Source organism: Notechis scutatus, chromosome 1, assembly GCF_049901735.1.
Source record: "Notechis scutatus isolate UNSWTSFEM ecotype Mainland chromosome 1, rNotScu1.2, whole genome shotgun sequence".
Taxonomy (NCBI): Eukaryota; Metazoa; Chordata; class Lepidosauria; order Squamata; family Elapidae; genus Notechis; species Notechis scutatus.
Window position 1 is genome coordinate 6,890,256 of NC_142009.1, and position 18,600 is coordinate 6,908,855.

At 44.1% G+C, this 18,600-nt stretch overlaps 1 protein-coding gene across 1 annotated transcript in view; it reads left to right on the forward strand.

Moving 5' to 3' along the window:
- YPEL2 (yippee like 2) overlaps positions 1–17,585 on the forward strand; it is a 104,576-nt gene extending 86,991 nt beyond the window's left edge. Inside the window, exon 5 of the mRNA XM_087956120.1 lies at positions 16,806–17,585. Coding sequence (XP_087812246.1) covers positions 16,806–16,904 — 99 coding nt within the window. The 3' untranslated portion in view covers positions 16,905–17,585. The remainder of the gene's footprint in view (positions 1–16,805) is intronic.
- The last annotated feature ends 1,015 nt before the right edge of the window (positions 17,586–18,600 follow it).

Here is an 18,600-nt window from a genome sequence, read left to right on the forward strand (position 1 = left end):
CACTGTCCTGAATTGTTATTTTTAAATAATAAAAATGGGGTGTAGAAAATAAAAATAAATAGTAAAATAAAAATTCTACAATATAATATTAAAATGAAATAAATAATGAAGTAAAAAAAGTATAGAATCAAATAAATATAAAATATAATAAAATAAGTAATACAATTAAAATAAAACAATAAAATTAATAATAAAATTAAAATAAAATAATAAAATAAAAGTAATAAAATAAATACATGATGAAATAAAATATAAAATAATAAAATAAAATAATGCTAAAATAAAAATAATATAGAATCAAATAAATATAAAATAATAAAATAAATAATAAAATTAAAATAAAATAAAACAACAAAATAAAAGTAATAAAATAAATACATGATGAATAAAATAAAAAATATAATAAAATATAATAAAATAAAAATAAAATAAAATAAATAAATAAAAATAAAATAAAATAAATCTCTTCCAGACCTTGAACAAGGGCAGCATCCAACTGCCACCAACTCCAAGCAATTTTGTCTGTCCCTACAGAAAGTTACACAATCCTTTTTATCCAAGGAAGTTTATGTCTTTCAAAAACGTATCTGATATTAGCACAGTTGAGAAAGTCCAGAAATATTTCACAAGAAGAGTTCTCCACTCCTCTACTCGTTGCAGAATACCTTATGCCACCAGACTTGAAATTCTAGACCTAGAAAACCTAGAACTATGCCGCCTTCGGTTCGATCTAAGTATAGTATATAAAATCATACATTGCAATGTCCTACCTGTCAATGAATACTTCAGCTTCAACCATAACAATACAAGAGCAAACAACAGAGGCAAACTCAAGGTTAATCGCACCAAACTTGACTGCAGAAAATACGACTTCAGCAATAGAGTCGTCAATGTCTGGAATACTCTACCTGACTCTGTGGTTTCTCCCCCAAACCCCAAAAACTTTAACCTTAGACTGTCTACTATTGACCTCACCCCTTTCCTAAGAGGTCTGTAGGGGGCGTGCATAAGCGCACCAACGTGCCTACCATCCCTGTCCTATTGTTTCTTTTATTTTTCTTATATGTATCCATGTATTCATAACTATGTATATACTTATACCTATTATCTTGTAAGCGATTGACAAATCAAATAAATAAATAAAAAACCGATAACCTTCAGAAGTGGCTCAGGCACCTCCCTGATTCACTGGAGTTTAAGAAGGGAGTTGTGGACCAGTACAATCTAATTTGCAAGACTCTTTTCTTACAGCCAAACTCAACGAAAAGAGTTTTGGCCTTCAGTAGAGTTGATTTCCCAATCCGGTCTGCCTCGCAGGGCTGACGTCCCATTCATAAGCCACCGGTCAAACATATCTGCGTCATTGATGGAAATCTCTACTTCCTCTCATCTTCTCTGCACAAAGCGGTGTATTATTACAGTATTTTTCCTCGTACAGAGTCCAGGCGCAGTGCTCCCCAAACGCATAATTACAACGAAAATGTCTCCTGCATGGAGATAATTGTTTTATTGTCGGGAGTCCTTCCTTGCATGATTATGTCCTTAATTTGACAGCTTCCCCCTGACGAGCCTGCCTGTGATTTTTTTTCCATTCAATTTGTCAAGGGAAAGCTTAGATTAGGGAGAGGAAAGACAGAAAGAGCTTTGGAAAAAGGGCAGAGAAGAGCAACTAAGACGATTAAAAGTCCCGGAGACTGTCATGAAGAACGGTTGCAGGAATTGGGTAGGGCCAGTCTGGAGAAAAGAAAGACCAGGGGTGACAGTAAGATGATAAGATAAGATAAGAAGGGGAAGGGAGGAGAAGAGAAGATATAAGATAAGATGAGGAGGAGAGGAAAGAAGGAGAGGAGAGGGGAGGAGAAGGTATAAGATGAGGAGGAAAAGGGAGGAGAAAGAAGCAGAGTTGAGAAGATATAAGATGAGGAGGAGAAGAGGGGTGGAAAAGAGAAGATATAAAATAAGATGATGAGGAGAGGAAATGAGGGGAAGGGAAGGGAGGAGAGGAGAAGATATAATAAAAGATGATGAGGAGAGGTGAGGAGGGGAAGAGAAGAAAAGAGGAGAGGAGAGGCTAGGCTAGGCTGAGATGATGAGATGAGATATAAGACAAGAAGACGAGACAAGACAGCACAAGAAAAGTTAAGACAATAACCTTTATTGACATTTTTTACAGTAAACAAACAAACAAAAGACTTTCATCTCCAGCAACGGGATTAAAATTTACATTCTTCTCCACCCAAATTCTAAGAAGAGGACATGACAATTTAGGTTAGTTAGGACATAATAGGATTAACCCACCACCATTGAAATAGCGAAAGACACCAAAGCCCCCTTCATTGCACAATCCTCAGAACAGCTCAGACTTCAAAGTCCCAGAAACCTATAAAAGAGCCATCCACTCGGTCAACCATCTTGTCAGCTGCCCCAGAACTGCATGCTGTTGGTGCTTCATTTCATCAGTAAACAAAATCCTTCTTTCTTAAGCAGCCTCCATTTTATTCCTGGCTTGGAACTGAACCAGATGGATTTTTCTTCCAACAGTTGACAAAAAGTACCCTTGGCTGAGTTCACATCAAGCAATAAACTCTGGTTTATGATGACCCACAATGGCTACATTGGCAAAGCTTCCTTAATCTAGAGCAGGGATGTCCAACCTGGACAACTTTAAGACTTGTGGAGTTCAACTCCCAGAATTCCCCAGACATCAGAGAAAGAGAAAGAGAGAGAGAGAGAGAGAGAGAAAGAGAGAAAGAGGGAAGCTCTTTTGATAGGCTCCTTAACCTCCAAGGTTTGTGCATTCTGGAAAACGTGCCCTCTTTCCATCCAAATTTTGTCCACATCCTTCGAAATTCCTCACCCTTTTATTTCTTTTTTCAAAAAATAGCTGAAATAATGCACCCATAAAGCCAACTGAAGGTTGCTCTCCAACTGAGTAAATATTACTTTAGGAAAGAGGAAACATGGTCCAAGCTTCATTTCTTCACAAACACCCAAGATGTAAACACAACATACATTTCCTTCCTGGAAAATAATGTTTACTTTCCTCTGGGTTCTGAAAGCAGCATATATAACCGGATCGGGTTTCAAGAGGGCAAAACCCCACTTCAATTAAACAACATGGAAAAAAAGACATGGACCCTGAGTGAGCTCTAGACAAACGGGAGCGCAAGACAAGCTGAGATATTTGGACTGATTCAGTCACCAAAACACAAGTCAATTTTAGAAGCCAAAGCCCCGAATGCCAGAAAGAAAAAGAAAGAAAGAAAGAAAGAAAGAAAGAAAGAAAGAAAGAAAGAAAGAAAGAAAGAAAGAAGAGAGAGAGAGAGAGAGAGAGAGAGAGGGAGGAGGGAGGGAGAGGAGGGAGAGAGAGAGAGAGAGAGAGAAGGGAGGGAAAGAGGGAGGGAGGGAAGGATAATGGGAAGGGACAAATGGAAGGGAAGTTGAAGGAGGAAAGAAAAGAGGAAAGAAGAAAGGGAACGGGGAAGGGAAGGAAGAGGGAAGGGAAGGGAAGAAAGAGGGAAGAGAAGGAAGAGGGAAGGAAAGGAATGGAAGAGGGAAGGGAAGGGAAGAAAGAAGGAAGGGAAGGAAGAGGGAAGGAAGTGAGAAGTAAAGGAATGGAAGAGTTAAGGGAAGAGAAGAAAGAGGGAAGGAAAGGAAAGGAAGAGGAAAGGGAAGGAAAGGAAAGAAAGAGGGAAGGGAAGGAAGAGGGAAAGGAAGGAAAAGAGAAGGAAAGGAAAAGAAGAGGGAAGGGAAGGAAAGGAAAGGAAAAAGTTCTCAGAAAAATTGTGCAATCATATTGGCATACATATAACCTGGGGGTGGCTGGAGGAGGCTGACGTCACCCATCACGACCTCACCACGCAAACTGCATAATTAATACTAATTGCACAACGATGCCATGCAATATGTGACATCATCAGGGCTTTGGCCAGCTGCAGTGCTTCTGCCCAATGAAAGCAATTCAAGCCATGGCCGTTACTCTAACAAGCCTGGTCCCCAGCAATTCCTGATGTCTTCTGCTCCTCCAGATGTTGCGTGTCTCCAGCAGCTCTGGAAGGCAAATGTGGCTGTCATCATCTTTTGCAATGAGTTGTGGTCTCTTTGATGAGGCCCCTGCAAACCCTGTCATCGTGGTGTGCAAACCACAATTTAAGAGAGGGGTGGGCCAATTCTTGGCGATGGAAGGGGGGCACACACAAATGTTGGGGCCTCTGAAGGGGCGGATGCGCTTTGAGGAAGGGGAGGGAAGGAGAACCCAGCAGGGGCTTTAATCGTCCTGGGAGATTCAGTTCCATTCAGAAGAGAGGTGGAAGGGACCTGGGAGGCAGTGGTGGGCTGCGAGCGGTTTAACAACCCGTTCTGTGAGCACGCGCACACAGCATTCAATAAACACCAATTTGAACCTCTCCAGCTCACCTAGCCAGGGGTTGGGTTCAAATTTTTTAACAACTGTTTCTGTGGGCGTGGCTAGGTGGGCGTGTCCATGTGACTGGGTCTTCAGGATATCATGGTGTTCTGTATTAGCATACTCCAAACCCTGAATCCTGATTGGACCACACGGACCGCAACCTGATTGGACAACTGAACGGCTGTGATTGGCGTGCTAAGAATCAACCGCGATTGGCCGAGCCGATCTTGGGAGATTCAAAGCGCTGTCATTGGCCGCCGCGCCGGCTGCAGTCCCTATATGAAGGGCTGCCGCTGAGCACAGGTCATGTACAGAACTGTATACCGAATAAAGAGCTGAATGTTCACTTTTGGTCTCGCGTCTCTATGGGACCCGATCTAACCGATCTAACGGATAGAACCATTTAGCAGAAGATACAGAGCCCACTGCATTACAATCTCCTAAGGACGTTGCATCACCCAGCAAACTTCAACCAAACCTGGGCGCTCAGACAAACATGACCCCATTGGAGGTCATGACAGCAGCCAATAGAATACATGTTCTTTCACAAGAACAGGAAGCTCAAGTTCAAAGCCCAAGAGAAGGTATAAAAGCCCCTCACTCCAGGGGTAGGATGCAAATATTTTTACTCCCAGTTCTGTGGGCGTGGATAGGTGGGAGTGGATATGTGGCATGGCCATGTGACTGGGTGGGTGTGGCTTCTTCTTCTCTTCTTCTTCTTCTTCTTCTTCTTCTTCTTCTTCTTCTTCTTCTTCTTCTTCTTCTTCTTCTTCTTCTTCTTCTTCTTCTTCTTCTTCCTCTTCCTCTTCCTCTTCTTCTTCTTCTTCTTCTTCTTCTTCTTCTTCTTCTTCTTCTTCTTCTTCTTCTTGCAGCACCCCTTCCCGCACTCCATTTTTGGGCCTTCTGGGCCTCAGGGAAGACTCCTGGGTGAAGCAGTAACATGGGGATCCCAGCACAGCTGATTGTCGAAACAGCTGATCGTTGGGAGAAAAAAAAAAAGAAATACCTTAAGGAGTGACTGGGTGGGGGAGAATGCAGTCAGCGATGTCGCGCATGCGCGATAAGGACTGACTGGGCAGGGAGGGGATGGGTGGGCGAAGGCGGGCGGGGCCAGCCAGGGACACGATTTACTAGTTCTCCGAACTGTGCAGAATTGTAACAACCAGTTCTATAGAACCGGTGTGAACCGGTAAAATTCCACCCTGCTTCTAGCCTTCCCGGATGAGCAGAACAGCTGAGGCACAGTAATCCACTTTGCCTCACGAATCATCTGAGCTGCAAAAGAAGGAAATGTAAGACAGGATAGGGCGGAAGAGTGGGTGGGCAGGGCCAAGTTATTGTCGTTCATACCGGTTCACTAGAACCGGTCTGAACTGGCTGCAGCCCACCGCTACTTGAAGGTCTTTTTATTATTTTATTATTCATTGGTTCATTGTTCAACCCCACAAAGGGATTCACATTTTATGTCCTTTCCATCTGAGAATATCCAAGCATTCCATAAGGGAGGCTGTAATGTAGATAAAACACAGAATAATAGGGCTGGAAGGGACCTTGGAGGTCTTCTAGTCTAACCCCCTGCTCAAGCAAGGAGATCCTATATATCATTCTGGACTAATGGCCGTTCAATCTCTTCTTAAACCCCCCCCAGTGTTGGAGCACCCACAACCTCTGGTGGCAAGTTGTTCCTCTGGTGAATTGTTCCCACTGTCAGGAAATTTCTCCTTATTTCAAAGTTGGAATGCTGGCTGGGGAATTCTGGGAATTGTAGTCCATGCATCTTAATATAGCTGAGACTGAGGAAAGATCATACTACAGGAGGGACCCCTGAAAGGTGCTTTTTCAGGAGGTAACTGGACTTCCTTGTTTTTTCTTTAAGGTTTCTTGGAAACATCTTTGGAGACATTTCGCTTCTCACCCAAGAAGCTTCTTCAGTTCTGGCTGGATCGTGTGGAATGGAGGGATTTTATATTCCTTGAACACAGCTGGTCATTTGCAACCTTTTAGGGCAGTGGCCCCCAACCTTTTTTGTGCCACGGCCCAGTACCGGCATCACAAAATGATCCGCGGCCCGGTACCAGCATCAGCACGCATGGCAAGCCGAGCCGAGCGACCGGCCAGCCAGCCGTCCCCCGCTTCTCCCCGCCACCTTCAACTCCTCCTTTGTACCTTTGTCGATGGGCTTCGGGATGGCTTCGGGACGGTCGCTCGGCTCGCCTTGCCTTGGGTGCTGAAGGAATCCTCGCGTCTTAGTTTCGTTCGAAGCCGCACCCCCACTTCGATGAAACTAAGGTGCGAGGATTCCTTCAGGACCCAAACGCCGCTTTCCAAACGGAAAAGCTCACCGGAAGCACTTTCTCATCAAAACAAGATGGCGGCGCCCAGCAAACCGGCGGTCCGGTAGAAAATGTTCCACGGACCGGTACCGGTCTGGGGCCCGATGGTTGGGGAACCCTGTTTTAGGGAGTCATTGAGGCCACTTGGAGGTTTATCTGTGTCCTTAGGGCCACTTGAGTGGTGCTCCTGGTTTCTGGAGTCTGCAATTTTTTTCCCTCTAGAAATCCATTCCTACTCCCACACTATTCAAAGGGTGTCCATCCCTTGGATTTCCAGAGAATGGATTTCCAAAAAAAAGGGAAAAAAGAAATTGCAGACTATAGGAACCAGGTGCTCCACTCAGGTGTCCCTGAGGACACAGATAACGCCCCCCCCCCCAAGTAGCCTCAACAACCCTCTAAAACGATGCAAATGACCAGCTGTCTGCAAGGAGTATAAATCCCTCCATTCCCGACCATCCAGTCAGAGCTGAAGAAGCTTCTTGGATGAGAAGCGAAATGTCTTCAAAGAAAAACCAGAAAGTCCAGTTGCCTCTTGAAAAAAAAGCACCTGTGGGACTCCAAGTGGCCTCTCTAAAAGGATGCAAATGACCAGCTGTCTGCAAGGAGTATCAATCCCTCCATTCCCCACCATCCAGTCAGAACTGAAGAAGCTTCTTGGATAGGAAGCGAAACGTCTTCAAAAGAAAAAAAACAAAAAAGTCCAGTTGCCTCTTGAAAAAGCACCTATGGGACAACCATGACCTGGATGACGGAGAATCTCTACAGACTCCTGGAGAGAAGATCATAAATCCAAAATCCAGGGACCCCGATGGGTTTTCATGTAGTTTATAGTTTATTGGATTTCATTTCTTATACATACAAGCAGTCCTCGACTTACAACTGTTCACTTAATGACCGTTCAAAATCACAACAGCATTGAAAATTTTTTATTTAGGACCATTTTTCACACTTACAACCATTGTACCATCCCCGTGGTCACGTAATCAACATTTGGACGCTTGGCCACTGTGAAATAATAGAAAATATTTGTGGCTCGGGTTTTAGATTTTAGAAGGGGTTTGCTGTCCAAGTTTGTTCCAATTTAGTTTCTGGACGTTTCATTACCAGACAAGGTAACATCACCAGCAAAATTCTCTTGGCCTATTCTCCTTAGCTTATGAATGTCTTGTGTGGTCACTTGGTCTGTGATTGGTTGTTCGGAGCTATGTTTAAATTCTGAGCAGCTGATTGGCTCTCTTGTTGATTGGTCGTTCAATAACCTTACTTGCTTGGGCAACTGGCATGTACTTATGACAGTTGCAGTGTCCCGAGGTCATGCGGTTCACTTTTACGAACTTCCGACTAGCAAAGTCAGCGGGGAAGCCAGATTCCCTTAACAACCATGTTACTAACTTACAAACTGCACGGATTCGATAACAGATAATCAGCGTTGGAAGGGACCTTATAAGGTCATCTAGTCCCCAAGCGGGAGACCCAACACCATTCGCTTAACGACCATGGCAGGAAAGGTTGTAAAATGGGGCAAACCTCACTTAACAATCTTGCTTAGCATTGGAAGCATTTGGGCTCAGCTTGTGGACAGAAGTCGAGGTCCCATGCCTTCATCCGAAGAGAGCACATGCCAAAAATAATTATGGGAAGAGAAAACACCAATGCTTTCAAAGGCTTTTAAGAAGACTCTTTAAAAGAAAAAAAAGCAGGAACAAACAGCCAGGTTAATATTTCATTAGGATGGATTGATTTTATAAATCTGGCCAGGTTGTCTTTTCCATGTTGACACAGCAAAAAACACAACTGGGCAACTTTAAGATTGTGAGGACTTCAACTCCCAGAATTCCCCAGCCAGCAATTTAGAAATAGAAATAGAATAACAGAGTTGGAAAGGACCTTGGAGGTCTTCTAGTCCAACCCCCTGCTTAGGCAGGAAACCCTACACCACTTCAGACAAAAGGTTATCCAAGTTTTTAAGAAAACTTCCAGTGTTGGAGCATTTACAACTTCTGGAGGCAAGTTGTTCCACTGGTTAATTTTTCTCACTGTCACTAAATTTCTCCTTAGTTCCAGGTTGCTTCTCCCCTTAATTACTTTCCATCTGTTGCTTCTTGACTCCCTCTTCTTTGGGGGCAGACCCTGAGATATTGGAAGGCTGCTATCACATCTCCCCTAGTCCTTCTTTTCAGTGAACTAGACATACCCAGTTCCAGCAACCATTCTTTATATGTTTCGGCCTCCAAATTAATAATCTTCTTTGTGGCTCTTCTCTGTACTCTTTCTAGAATCTCAACATCTTTTTTTTTATATCGTGGTGATCAAAACTGGATGCCATATTCCAAGTGTGGCCTTCCCAAGGCCTTATAAAGTGGTATTAACACTTCATGTGATCTGGATTCTCTCCCTCTGTTTATGCAGCCTAAAACTATATTAGCTTTTTTGGCAGCTGCAGCACACGGCTGGCTCCTATTTAAATGATTGTCCACTAGGACTCCAAGAACCTTCTCACAGTTACTACTTTTGAGCAAGATGCCACATATACTGGCTGGGAAATTCTGTTTGAGAAATACCACTGAATGCAGATCTGATGTACTTGTATGCAGGCAGTCCTCGACGTATGACAGCAATTGAGCCCAAAATTTACGTTGCTAAGCAAGGCAGTTAAGTGAGCTTTGTCTCGTTTTTCTGACCATTCTTGCCATAGTTGTTAAGTGAATCACTCCGGCTGTTCCGTTCGGAGCATCTCTGCTTCAAGAGATTGTCCTGTGCTCTTTGGAAAAAGCTTTCAAATTTCCTTCTCATTTATTAATTTATTCATTTGTATCCCACCTTTATTCATTTTACAAATAACTAAAGGTGGCAAACAGATCCAACACACCTTCCTCCTCCTATTTTCCCGCCAACGACAAGCCTGTGAGGTGGTGGGGGCTGAGAGAAAATCACCCAGCTACTTTTCATGCCTGAGGAGGGACTAGAACTCAGCGTCTCTTGGTGATTGGCCCAAAGTCACCCAGCCTTCTTTCTTGCCTGACAGGACTAGAACTCACCATCTCTTGGTGATTGTCCCAGAGTCACCCAGCCTTCTTTCTTGCCTAAGGCTGGACTAGAACTCACCGTCTCCTGGTGATTGTCCCAGAGTCACCCAGCCTTCTTTCTTGTCTAAGGTGGGACTAGAACTCACCGTCTCCTGGTGATCGACTCAGAGTCACCCAGCCTTCTTTCTTGCCTGACAGGACTAGAACTCACCGTCTCCTGGCGATCGACTCAGAGTCACCCAGCCTTCTTTCTTGTCTAAGATAGGACTAGAACTCACTGCCTCTGGTGATTGACTCAGAGTCACCCAGCCTTTTTTCTTGCCTAAGGCGGGACTAGAACTCACCATCTCCTGGTGATTGACTCAGAGTCACCCAGCCTTCTTTCTTGTCTAAGGCGGGACTAGAACTCATCATCTTTGGTCTCACAGTTTCTATGGGCTTCCTTTAACCATCTGGTTTTTAAAACAACTTTAAGTCTGTCAGTCAAAAACAATATTTGCTGCATGATGGAATTACTGCTTAGCTGTTCCTCACTAGATTTTCTAAAGCTTTGCTCTACCCAGGAATGCCTACGCATTCAGGAAGTTAAAAATATAGATTAAGAATAGCTGCCAGTGAGAAATTGCAGCAATCTCTTTGGGTGGACTTGCAGCCTTTTCCCCAAGGCTCCTAGTTTGATGGTTTGATTAAGCGGTAATCTATGTGATAATTAAGGAAAGCCCCTCCAGGGTTTTTGAAAAATAATTTGGAAACTTTAATGGAATTGCACACATCACAGGAAAGATTTATAGCATCTGGCAAGAAAGGAGGGGAAAAAATCTACTGGTAGTTCTCTATAACCACAATTAGAAGTGGAAGTTCTGTTGTTAAGTGAGACAGTCATTAAGTGAGTCACACCCAATGTTATGACTTTTTTGCAGCGGTCATTAAATGAATTCGGCTTTCCCCATCGACTTTGGTTATGGGAAGGTCACAAATGGAAGATCATATGACCTCTGGACACTGCAACCATCGTAAATACGTGCCAATTGTGAAGTGTCCAAATTTTGATCACACGATTGCAGTGGTCGTTATGTGTGAAGCCAAGTCACAAGTCCCTTTTTTCATCACTGTTGCAACTTTAAGCAGTTGTTAAATGATTGGTCGTATGTCAAGGACTGCCTGGATCAACCAGAATTACAAAGAAGCTTTTGCTGGTATAAAAACCTAGAGGTCATCTAGTTGAACCCGCTACTTGAGAAGTTACACCATCTTTTTAGGTCAGTGGCTTGCAAAATGTCTTATGTTTGGAAGGGAGGAGCATTACATTACACACAGACACACCCATCCTTTCGACTTCCAGAGGCTATGGGAAGCAAGTCATGGATGAAGCCCAAAGTGACAATAAAGTTATTCTAAGGTTAAGTTATTCTAAGCTTTTAATTTGTTATGAACATTATTTTAATTTAGATCAAGGGTGTCCAACCTTGACAATTGTAACACTTATGCACTTCAATTCCCAGACTTCCTCACCCAGCAAGTACAGATTGATGATGTACAGACTTAAATTCCTACAGTTCCCCAGCCAACATATTTTATGATGTATGACTTCATCTCCCAGAATTCCCCAACCAATATGTTTTGAAATATATGGACTTTAACTCCCAGATTCTGGGAGATGAAGTCCACGTATGTAAAACTGGCTTAAATTTCAGAAAAAAACTGTTCTCCCAGACACCCCTTCATGTCTTCTGCAAATTTATCCAATGCCCCCCAAATTGTTCCTCGCTGATTTTTCTTTCCAGGTCCATTATGATTTTCCCTGCTGTCCTAGACATACCCCGGTTTGCCAGTTGCCACCCTAAAAGGTAATGAAATATTTTCAGGGGTGAGCTTCAAAAAAGTTAGCAACTGTTTCTCTGCCCGGTTGCTGGGTGGGTGTGGCTATGTTGGGAGTGGCCTAGTCGGCCTCCTGCACCATGGCAGGGGGGGGCATTTTCATCCTCTCCGGGCTCCGGAGGCTTTCCTCAAGCCTCTGTTAGGGCGAAAATGGCCTCCCTGGGCTTCAGAGGTTCTGTGGAGGCCAGAAATGGGTCCATTTCTGACCTTCCAGAACTTTCAGGATGCCCATTTTTCACCCTCCCCGGGCTCCTGAGGCTTTCCTCGAACTTCCAGGAGGGCAAAAATGGCCCCCTTGCGCTTCGGTGGCTCTGTGGAGCTCTGGAGGGTTTTCTTGAGCCTCCGGGAGGGCAAAAACAGCCTCACTAGGTGCCAGAGGCTCTGTGGAGGCTAGAAACGGGCCCATTTCTGACCTTCCGGAACTTCCAGAAGGCCCGTTTTTCACCTTCCCCTGGCTCTGGAGGCTTTCCTCGAGCTTCCAGGAGGCCTGTTTCCCCCCTCCCCAGGCTCCGGAGGCTCTCTGGAGGCCAGAAACGGGCCAGTTTCTGGCCTTCCGGAGCCTCTGGGAGGCCCATTTTTTGCCCTCCCCAAGCCTCTGCGCGGGCCCTGCGCTTACCTGGGATCCAAAACATGCCCATGGAGACTCCTGGGAAAGGTAGGGTGGTATGGGGCAGGGCCAGCCAGTTTTTGCAACTATCGGTTCGGCGAACCCGATGTAAAATTAACAACCAGTTCAACTGAACCGGTGAACCAATAGCCCATCCCGAACATTTTGTCTGCTCTGAAAACTAAGCCTTTCGATTTTTGCAGAAGGTTTTGAAGTTCTGCTGAACGTTGCAACGGCTTTGACTTAAACGTCCCTCTTCCTTACTGGGTTGCAAGGCCTCCTCTGCTAAAAAGCTTTTCAAAGGCTGTTTAATTATTGAATTAACCAGTGGAGAGGAAAGCCAAGGGGCATTAATTCAACCACTATAATTAGCTGCGCCTCGACAGGGGTGCAAGCCAGCGCACTCACCTCTCCGCCCCCTACCCCACTTGTCCCTTCAGGTGCAAAAGACGATGTTAAAAAAAAAATCTATTTAAAGGATATTGTTTTTCAACTGTGCATCTCTCCATAAATTAGTTTATACAAAGAGAGGTTGTGCCACCAGTGATTCATTTCCTATCATTCTGCAAAGGGCAAAGAAGCAAAACATTTAATTCCAAGCTTGCTCAGTCCTTCATAAATGGGGAGGCCCAGATCAGAAACAACACGGATTTAAATTTAAATGACATTTCACAGCCGTTCATGACAGGCGTTTAGAATACCGAGTTGATCAACGCCTACCTAGCTAGCCCCAGGGATAAGTTTAGTTCTGTTGGCGTTGGCTTTTGGGTGGGCTAGTGGGGTCTGTGGGTTGGAGCAGGGTTTATTTATGGTTTAGTGTTGCATGGATGGAAAGTGATCCAGGAGAGATTCAACCTGGAAACAAATAAGGAGAAATTTTCTGACAGTGAGAGCAATCAACCCATGGAACAGAAATTGCCTTCAGAAGTTGTGGCAGCTTCATCACTGGAAGCTTTTAAGAAGAGACTGGATGGGCCATCTGTCAGAAATGTTGTGCTAGGGTCTCCTGCTTTTAGGGGAGGGGAGTTGGACTAGATGACCTACAAGGTCCCTTCCAACTATTCTATTCTATTCTAATTTATGTTGTATTGTATTCTAATTTCTATTTTATTCTAATTCCTGTTTTATTCTGTTCTAATTGCTATTCTATTCTAATTGCTATTGCATTCCATTCCCATTCCATTCCATTCCGTTCTATTCCATTCTATTCCGTTCTATTCTAATTGCTATTCTGTTCTAATTGCTATTCTACTCCATTCCACTCCGTTCTGTTCCGTTCCGTTCCGTTCTGTTCCGTTCCGTTCCATTCCATTCTATTCCATTCTATTCCATTCTATTCTAATTGCTATTCTATTCTAATTGCTATTCTACTCCATTCCACTCCGTTCTGTTCCGTTCTGTTCCGTTCTGTTCTATTCCGTTCTATTCCATTCCATTCCATTCTATTCTATTTTACTGTTTCTATGCTATTCCATTCCATTCTATTCTATTCTTTCCTACCCTCTTCTCTCTATTCTACTCCACTCCACTCCATTCCAATTTCTATTCTATTTCCTACCCTACCCTCTTCTCTACTCTACTCTACTTTACTCTACACTATTCCACTCCATTCCATTATGACCCTTTTCCACACTTATAACTGTTGCAGCATCCCCATGGTCACGCGATCAAAATTCAGACACTTGGAAATTGACTCATATTTATGACGGTTGCAGCTTCCCAGGGTCATGTGATCCCCTTTTGCGACCTTCTGACGAGCAAAGTCAATGGGACAGCTCGATTCACTCAACAAGCGTGTTTCTAATTGAACAACTGCAGCGATTCACTTCACAACTACGACAAGACAGGTGGTAAAATGGGGCAAAATTTGCTGAACAAATGTTTCATTTAGCAACCAAAATTTGGGGGCTCAATCGTGGTCATAAGTTGAGGACTACCTGTTTCCCCCTGGGGATCAAGCAGTCGTTGAGTGAATCTGGCTTCCGTCATTGATTTTGCTTATTGAAAGATGCCTGGGAAAGTTCTAAATGGGGATCACATGACCCCAGGATGCTACAACTGTCGTAAATACACGCCAGTTGCCAAGCAACTGAATTTTGATCATGTGACCATGGGGGATGTTGCAATGGTCATGTGTGAAAACCAGTTGTAAGACACTATTTTCAGTGCCGTTGTAACTTCAGTCACTAAAATGATGGGTTCTAAGTTCAAGGACTACCTGTAATATCAAATCCACCAATAAGGCAAACTTAAAACATCACCAAGAATGTCTATTTTCCAAACTCTCAAACCATCAATGCAGACAGCCTGCCATCTTCAGGTGGTTCTTAGAACCGCAACTTGGAAGTCAGAACAACAGAATAACTGGGTTGGAAGGGAACTTGGAGGTCTTCTAGTCCAACTGTTGAGGTAATTCCCCATTAGGAGAATGAGCGCATACAGGGAGACGCATTTGAGAGTGGTGTTTGAATAATACACACACAGCACACAGATACACTGTACAGTAAATGTAGGTTTTTACTTCCAGAAAGGTTTAAGCAAAGTTCAAAAACAAGCAGTCCAAAAGTCATTCACAGGTAAATCAGTCAGTTTTCAATCCAGGGATAATCCAATAACAAAGTCCAGTGTCAAAAACAGTTCAGTATCAGACTTACATCAAATCCAGGAATATCAGTCAATTAGGAAAAATGGAACGGCAAAACTCTCCAACAGAAGGAAACAGAAACTTACTCACACTCTCTTCTGAGACTAAGACGAAGACAAAACAAGCCAGGTTTCTGGCTCCATCTTATGGCAGTTTGAGAAACCACACCCAATTACAGGTGTTTTTTTGCATTTCCTTAAAGAGACAGTATTAAAATGTCTATCCTGGTTTATATATTGTCCAACCCAAATACCTGTTAGGTGACTTATATTCCTAACACCAACCCCCTGCTCAAGCAGGAGACCCTATAGTACCATTTCAGACAAGTGTTTGTTCAACCCCTTCTTGAAAACCTTCAGTGATGGAGCACCCTATGTCTTCTGGAGGCAAGCAGTTCCACTGACTAATTGTTCTCACTGTCAGCAAATTTCTCCTTAGTTCTACCTTGCTTTTTTCCTTGATCAGTTTCCATCTGTTGCTTCTTGCTCTGCCTTCAGGTGCTTTGGAGAATAAGTTGACCCCCCCTCTTAACAGAATAACAAGAGTTGGAAGGGACCTTGGAGGTCTTCTAGTCCAATCCCTGCTTAGGCAGGAAACCCTTTTCCATTTCACACAAATGGCTGTCCAATCTCTTCTTGAAAACTTCCAAGTGTTGGAGCATTTACAACTTCTGGAGGCAAGTAGTTCCACGGGTTAATTGTTCTCACTGTCAGGAAATTTCTCCTTAGTTCCAGGTTGGTTCTCTCCTTGATCGGTTTCCACCCATTGCTTCTTGTCCTTCCCTCAGATGCTTTGGAGAATGCTTTCAACTTCCTTTTCTTTGTGGCAGCCCCAGAGATATTGGAAGACTGCTATCCTGTCACCCCTAGTCCTTCTTTTCATTAAACTAAGAATACCCAATTCCTGCAACCATTCTTGGTTTAGTCTCCAATCCCCTAACCCAGTGGTGGGATTCAAAATCTACTACCGGTTCTGTGAGCTTGGCTTGGAGGATGTGGCTTGGAGGGCGTGGCATGGCTTGGTGCGCGTGGCTTGGTGGGCATGGAAGGAGAAGGAGAGTGCAGACTCCTCATTCCCTCCCCACCTCACCCCACTAACCTGCTGTCACGTCCTCACGGCATGCTGGAGCCGTGACACCGAGCGCTCCGCTGCGTCTGAGTATTCTACCGCGGTAGGAAGCAACTGCCAGCCGATCGACACGCGGTCGGAATTGCTGATGGAGATGGACAACGAGCCCCGATGACGCCAGACGCTGAACTATCCCAAGTTGCGGGCGGTTATCGGCAGAGCGATGAACATGCTGACCGTTAAAATAATGACCTCAGGGGGTGAATGTTCACTGGGAGGGCACAGGGGTGTTGGTGGGATATGGAAAGTATGCTGTGGCAAGGATATGGTAAAGGAGGGTGGATAATTAACAGAAAATGCACGGTATCGAGGGTTACATGGTGACCGGAAATTAAGCGGTAGTGTTCACTGGATGGTGGATAAGTTCATTACATTATTATCTGGTGTATAACTACAGTTCTGGTTGCGAGGTGCGCCAGAGCTGACTTTACTATCATTTTGATGCTTGTTACCCGAACCCAGAACCATATATGGACTAATAAAGACTTTTCTACTTGCTGTGGAAGCTTTGTTTACCTTTCTTTCTGGACTTCAGCCGAACAGCTGAGACCTGCTTTCCAGCTCCGTTCTCCTGTGCAGGGCAACCAAAGAAGACCCAGCCGATCAGCTGGGACTCAATAGGAGGCAGAGAAGAGATGGGGGCGGGGCCAGTCAGAGGTGGGATTGGCCGGTTCTCTGAACGACATAAAATTTCCACTGCCGATTCTCCAGAACTGGGTCAGAACCTGTTGAATTATCACCTCTGCCCTAACCATCTTTGTTGGTCTTCTCTTTCTAGGACTCTCAACGTAGTTCCTTTATCGTGGCAACTAAAACGGGATGCTGCATTCCAACTATGGTCTTACCAAGGCGAGCTTTGGAGATGCAGAAAAACTGAAAAACAAAAAACACAAACAGAAGCGTCACTTCCAGGATGACGAGAAGCCAGACAGCATCTGTGACTGTGCAATTAAAACCTGGCCTCTTTTGAAAGGTGTGCCACGACAGACATTAAAAACAAAACAAAACGGGAGGAGTTTTCAGTCACACACTTATGGCTGACATGTTTACTTTTTGATGATACCTGAAGACATCCATATTAGGGGTATTCTTCGACTTACATCTGTTGGAAGTTAAAACCCACCCCTCTCTTAGAAAAATGAAATATTTTAGGATACATTAAAAAGGCAGACTATTTCCCCTAAAAGAGAAATAGAAACCGAGAGAGGCAGAAACTCAGCCCCTCCCCACCATTGTTAATGGGCCATTAAGGCCTGGGCCAGCCTATTCTACATAACAAAGATCTACCTCCTTCAAGCAGACCCATAGTAGGAATTTCCCAAAGCCCTTTCATTACATCATCACCCAACAAGGCTCAACCAAGCCTGGGACTCAAAAGAACAACCTACATGGTCACCCCTGCATGGCCCCATGGGAGCCCGACACCAATCAGCTCAAATTCCAAGCTCAACAGAGGGCATAAAACCCAGGGACTCTCCGCATCTCTTCTGTCCACCATTAAACCATTTTTCCAAGCAGTCACCATGTTTCCAGTGTCTTTGTTCCCCACTTGGAACTGAACCCAGAAGGATATTTCTTCCAACACAACCTTTCATTTATTGACTGCTGCTGTCCACTAGTTTTTTTTGGCTAACAGAGATTTTCTTTCCTGCAGCCCGTCTTTTCATTCCCAGTTTGGAACCGGACCAGATTTTTATTCCAACACAATCATCGGTTTTTAAAAAACAGAGTAACACAATCTCCTGTAGATTTTTCATAGTTGGAATATTATTCGATTACATCAGCAGCCGGGATCTTGTAAGGCCACACGGTGGTTTACTGACTTTGGATTTTTGCTGTAATGTGAACTTTAGTGGCTCAATTCCACGCAGCTTTGAGATGGGTGGACTTCAACTCCCAGCATATTGGCTGGGGAAGTCCACACTTAAAAGTTGCCACGATTGAGAAATGATTGTGTGAATCACTTAACAACTGCAGTGATTTGCTTAACAACCGAGGAACAAAGGTTGTAAAAGTATGCTGGCTGGGGAATTCTGGGAATTGAAGTCCACACATGAAGAACGGTTACCGGAACTGGGCCTGGCTAGTCTAGTGAAGAGAAGGACCAGGGGAGACAGGATAGCAGTCTTCCAATATTTGAGGGGCTGCCACAGAGCAGGAAGGGGTCAAGCTATTTTCTAAAGTGCCTGTAGACCAGACAAAAAATAATGGATGGAAACTGATCCAGGAGAGATTCAACCTGGAAATAAAGAGAAATTTTCTGACAGTGAGAACAATCAACCAATGGAACAGAAGTTGCCTTCAGAAGTTGTGGGAGCATCATCACTGGAGGCTTTGAAGAAGAGATTGGACTGCCATTTGTCAGAAATGGTGTAGGGTCTCCTGCTTGGGTGGGGGGTTGGACTAGATGACCTACAAGTTCCCTTCCAACTCTGTAAATCTATAAACCATCTTCAAAATTACCCAGGTTAAGAAACATTGCCCTAGGTAAGTGATGGCAAAGAATATCCTCGTGTGCCCTCTAGTGGTCATTCAATAATTTTGCAGCCCTTTTATGGTAGCCCTAGATGTAC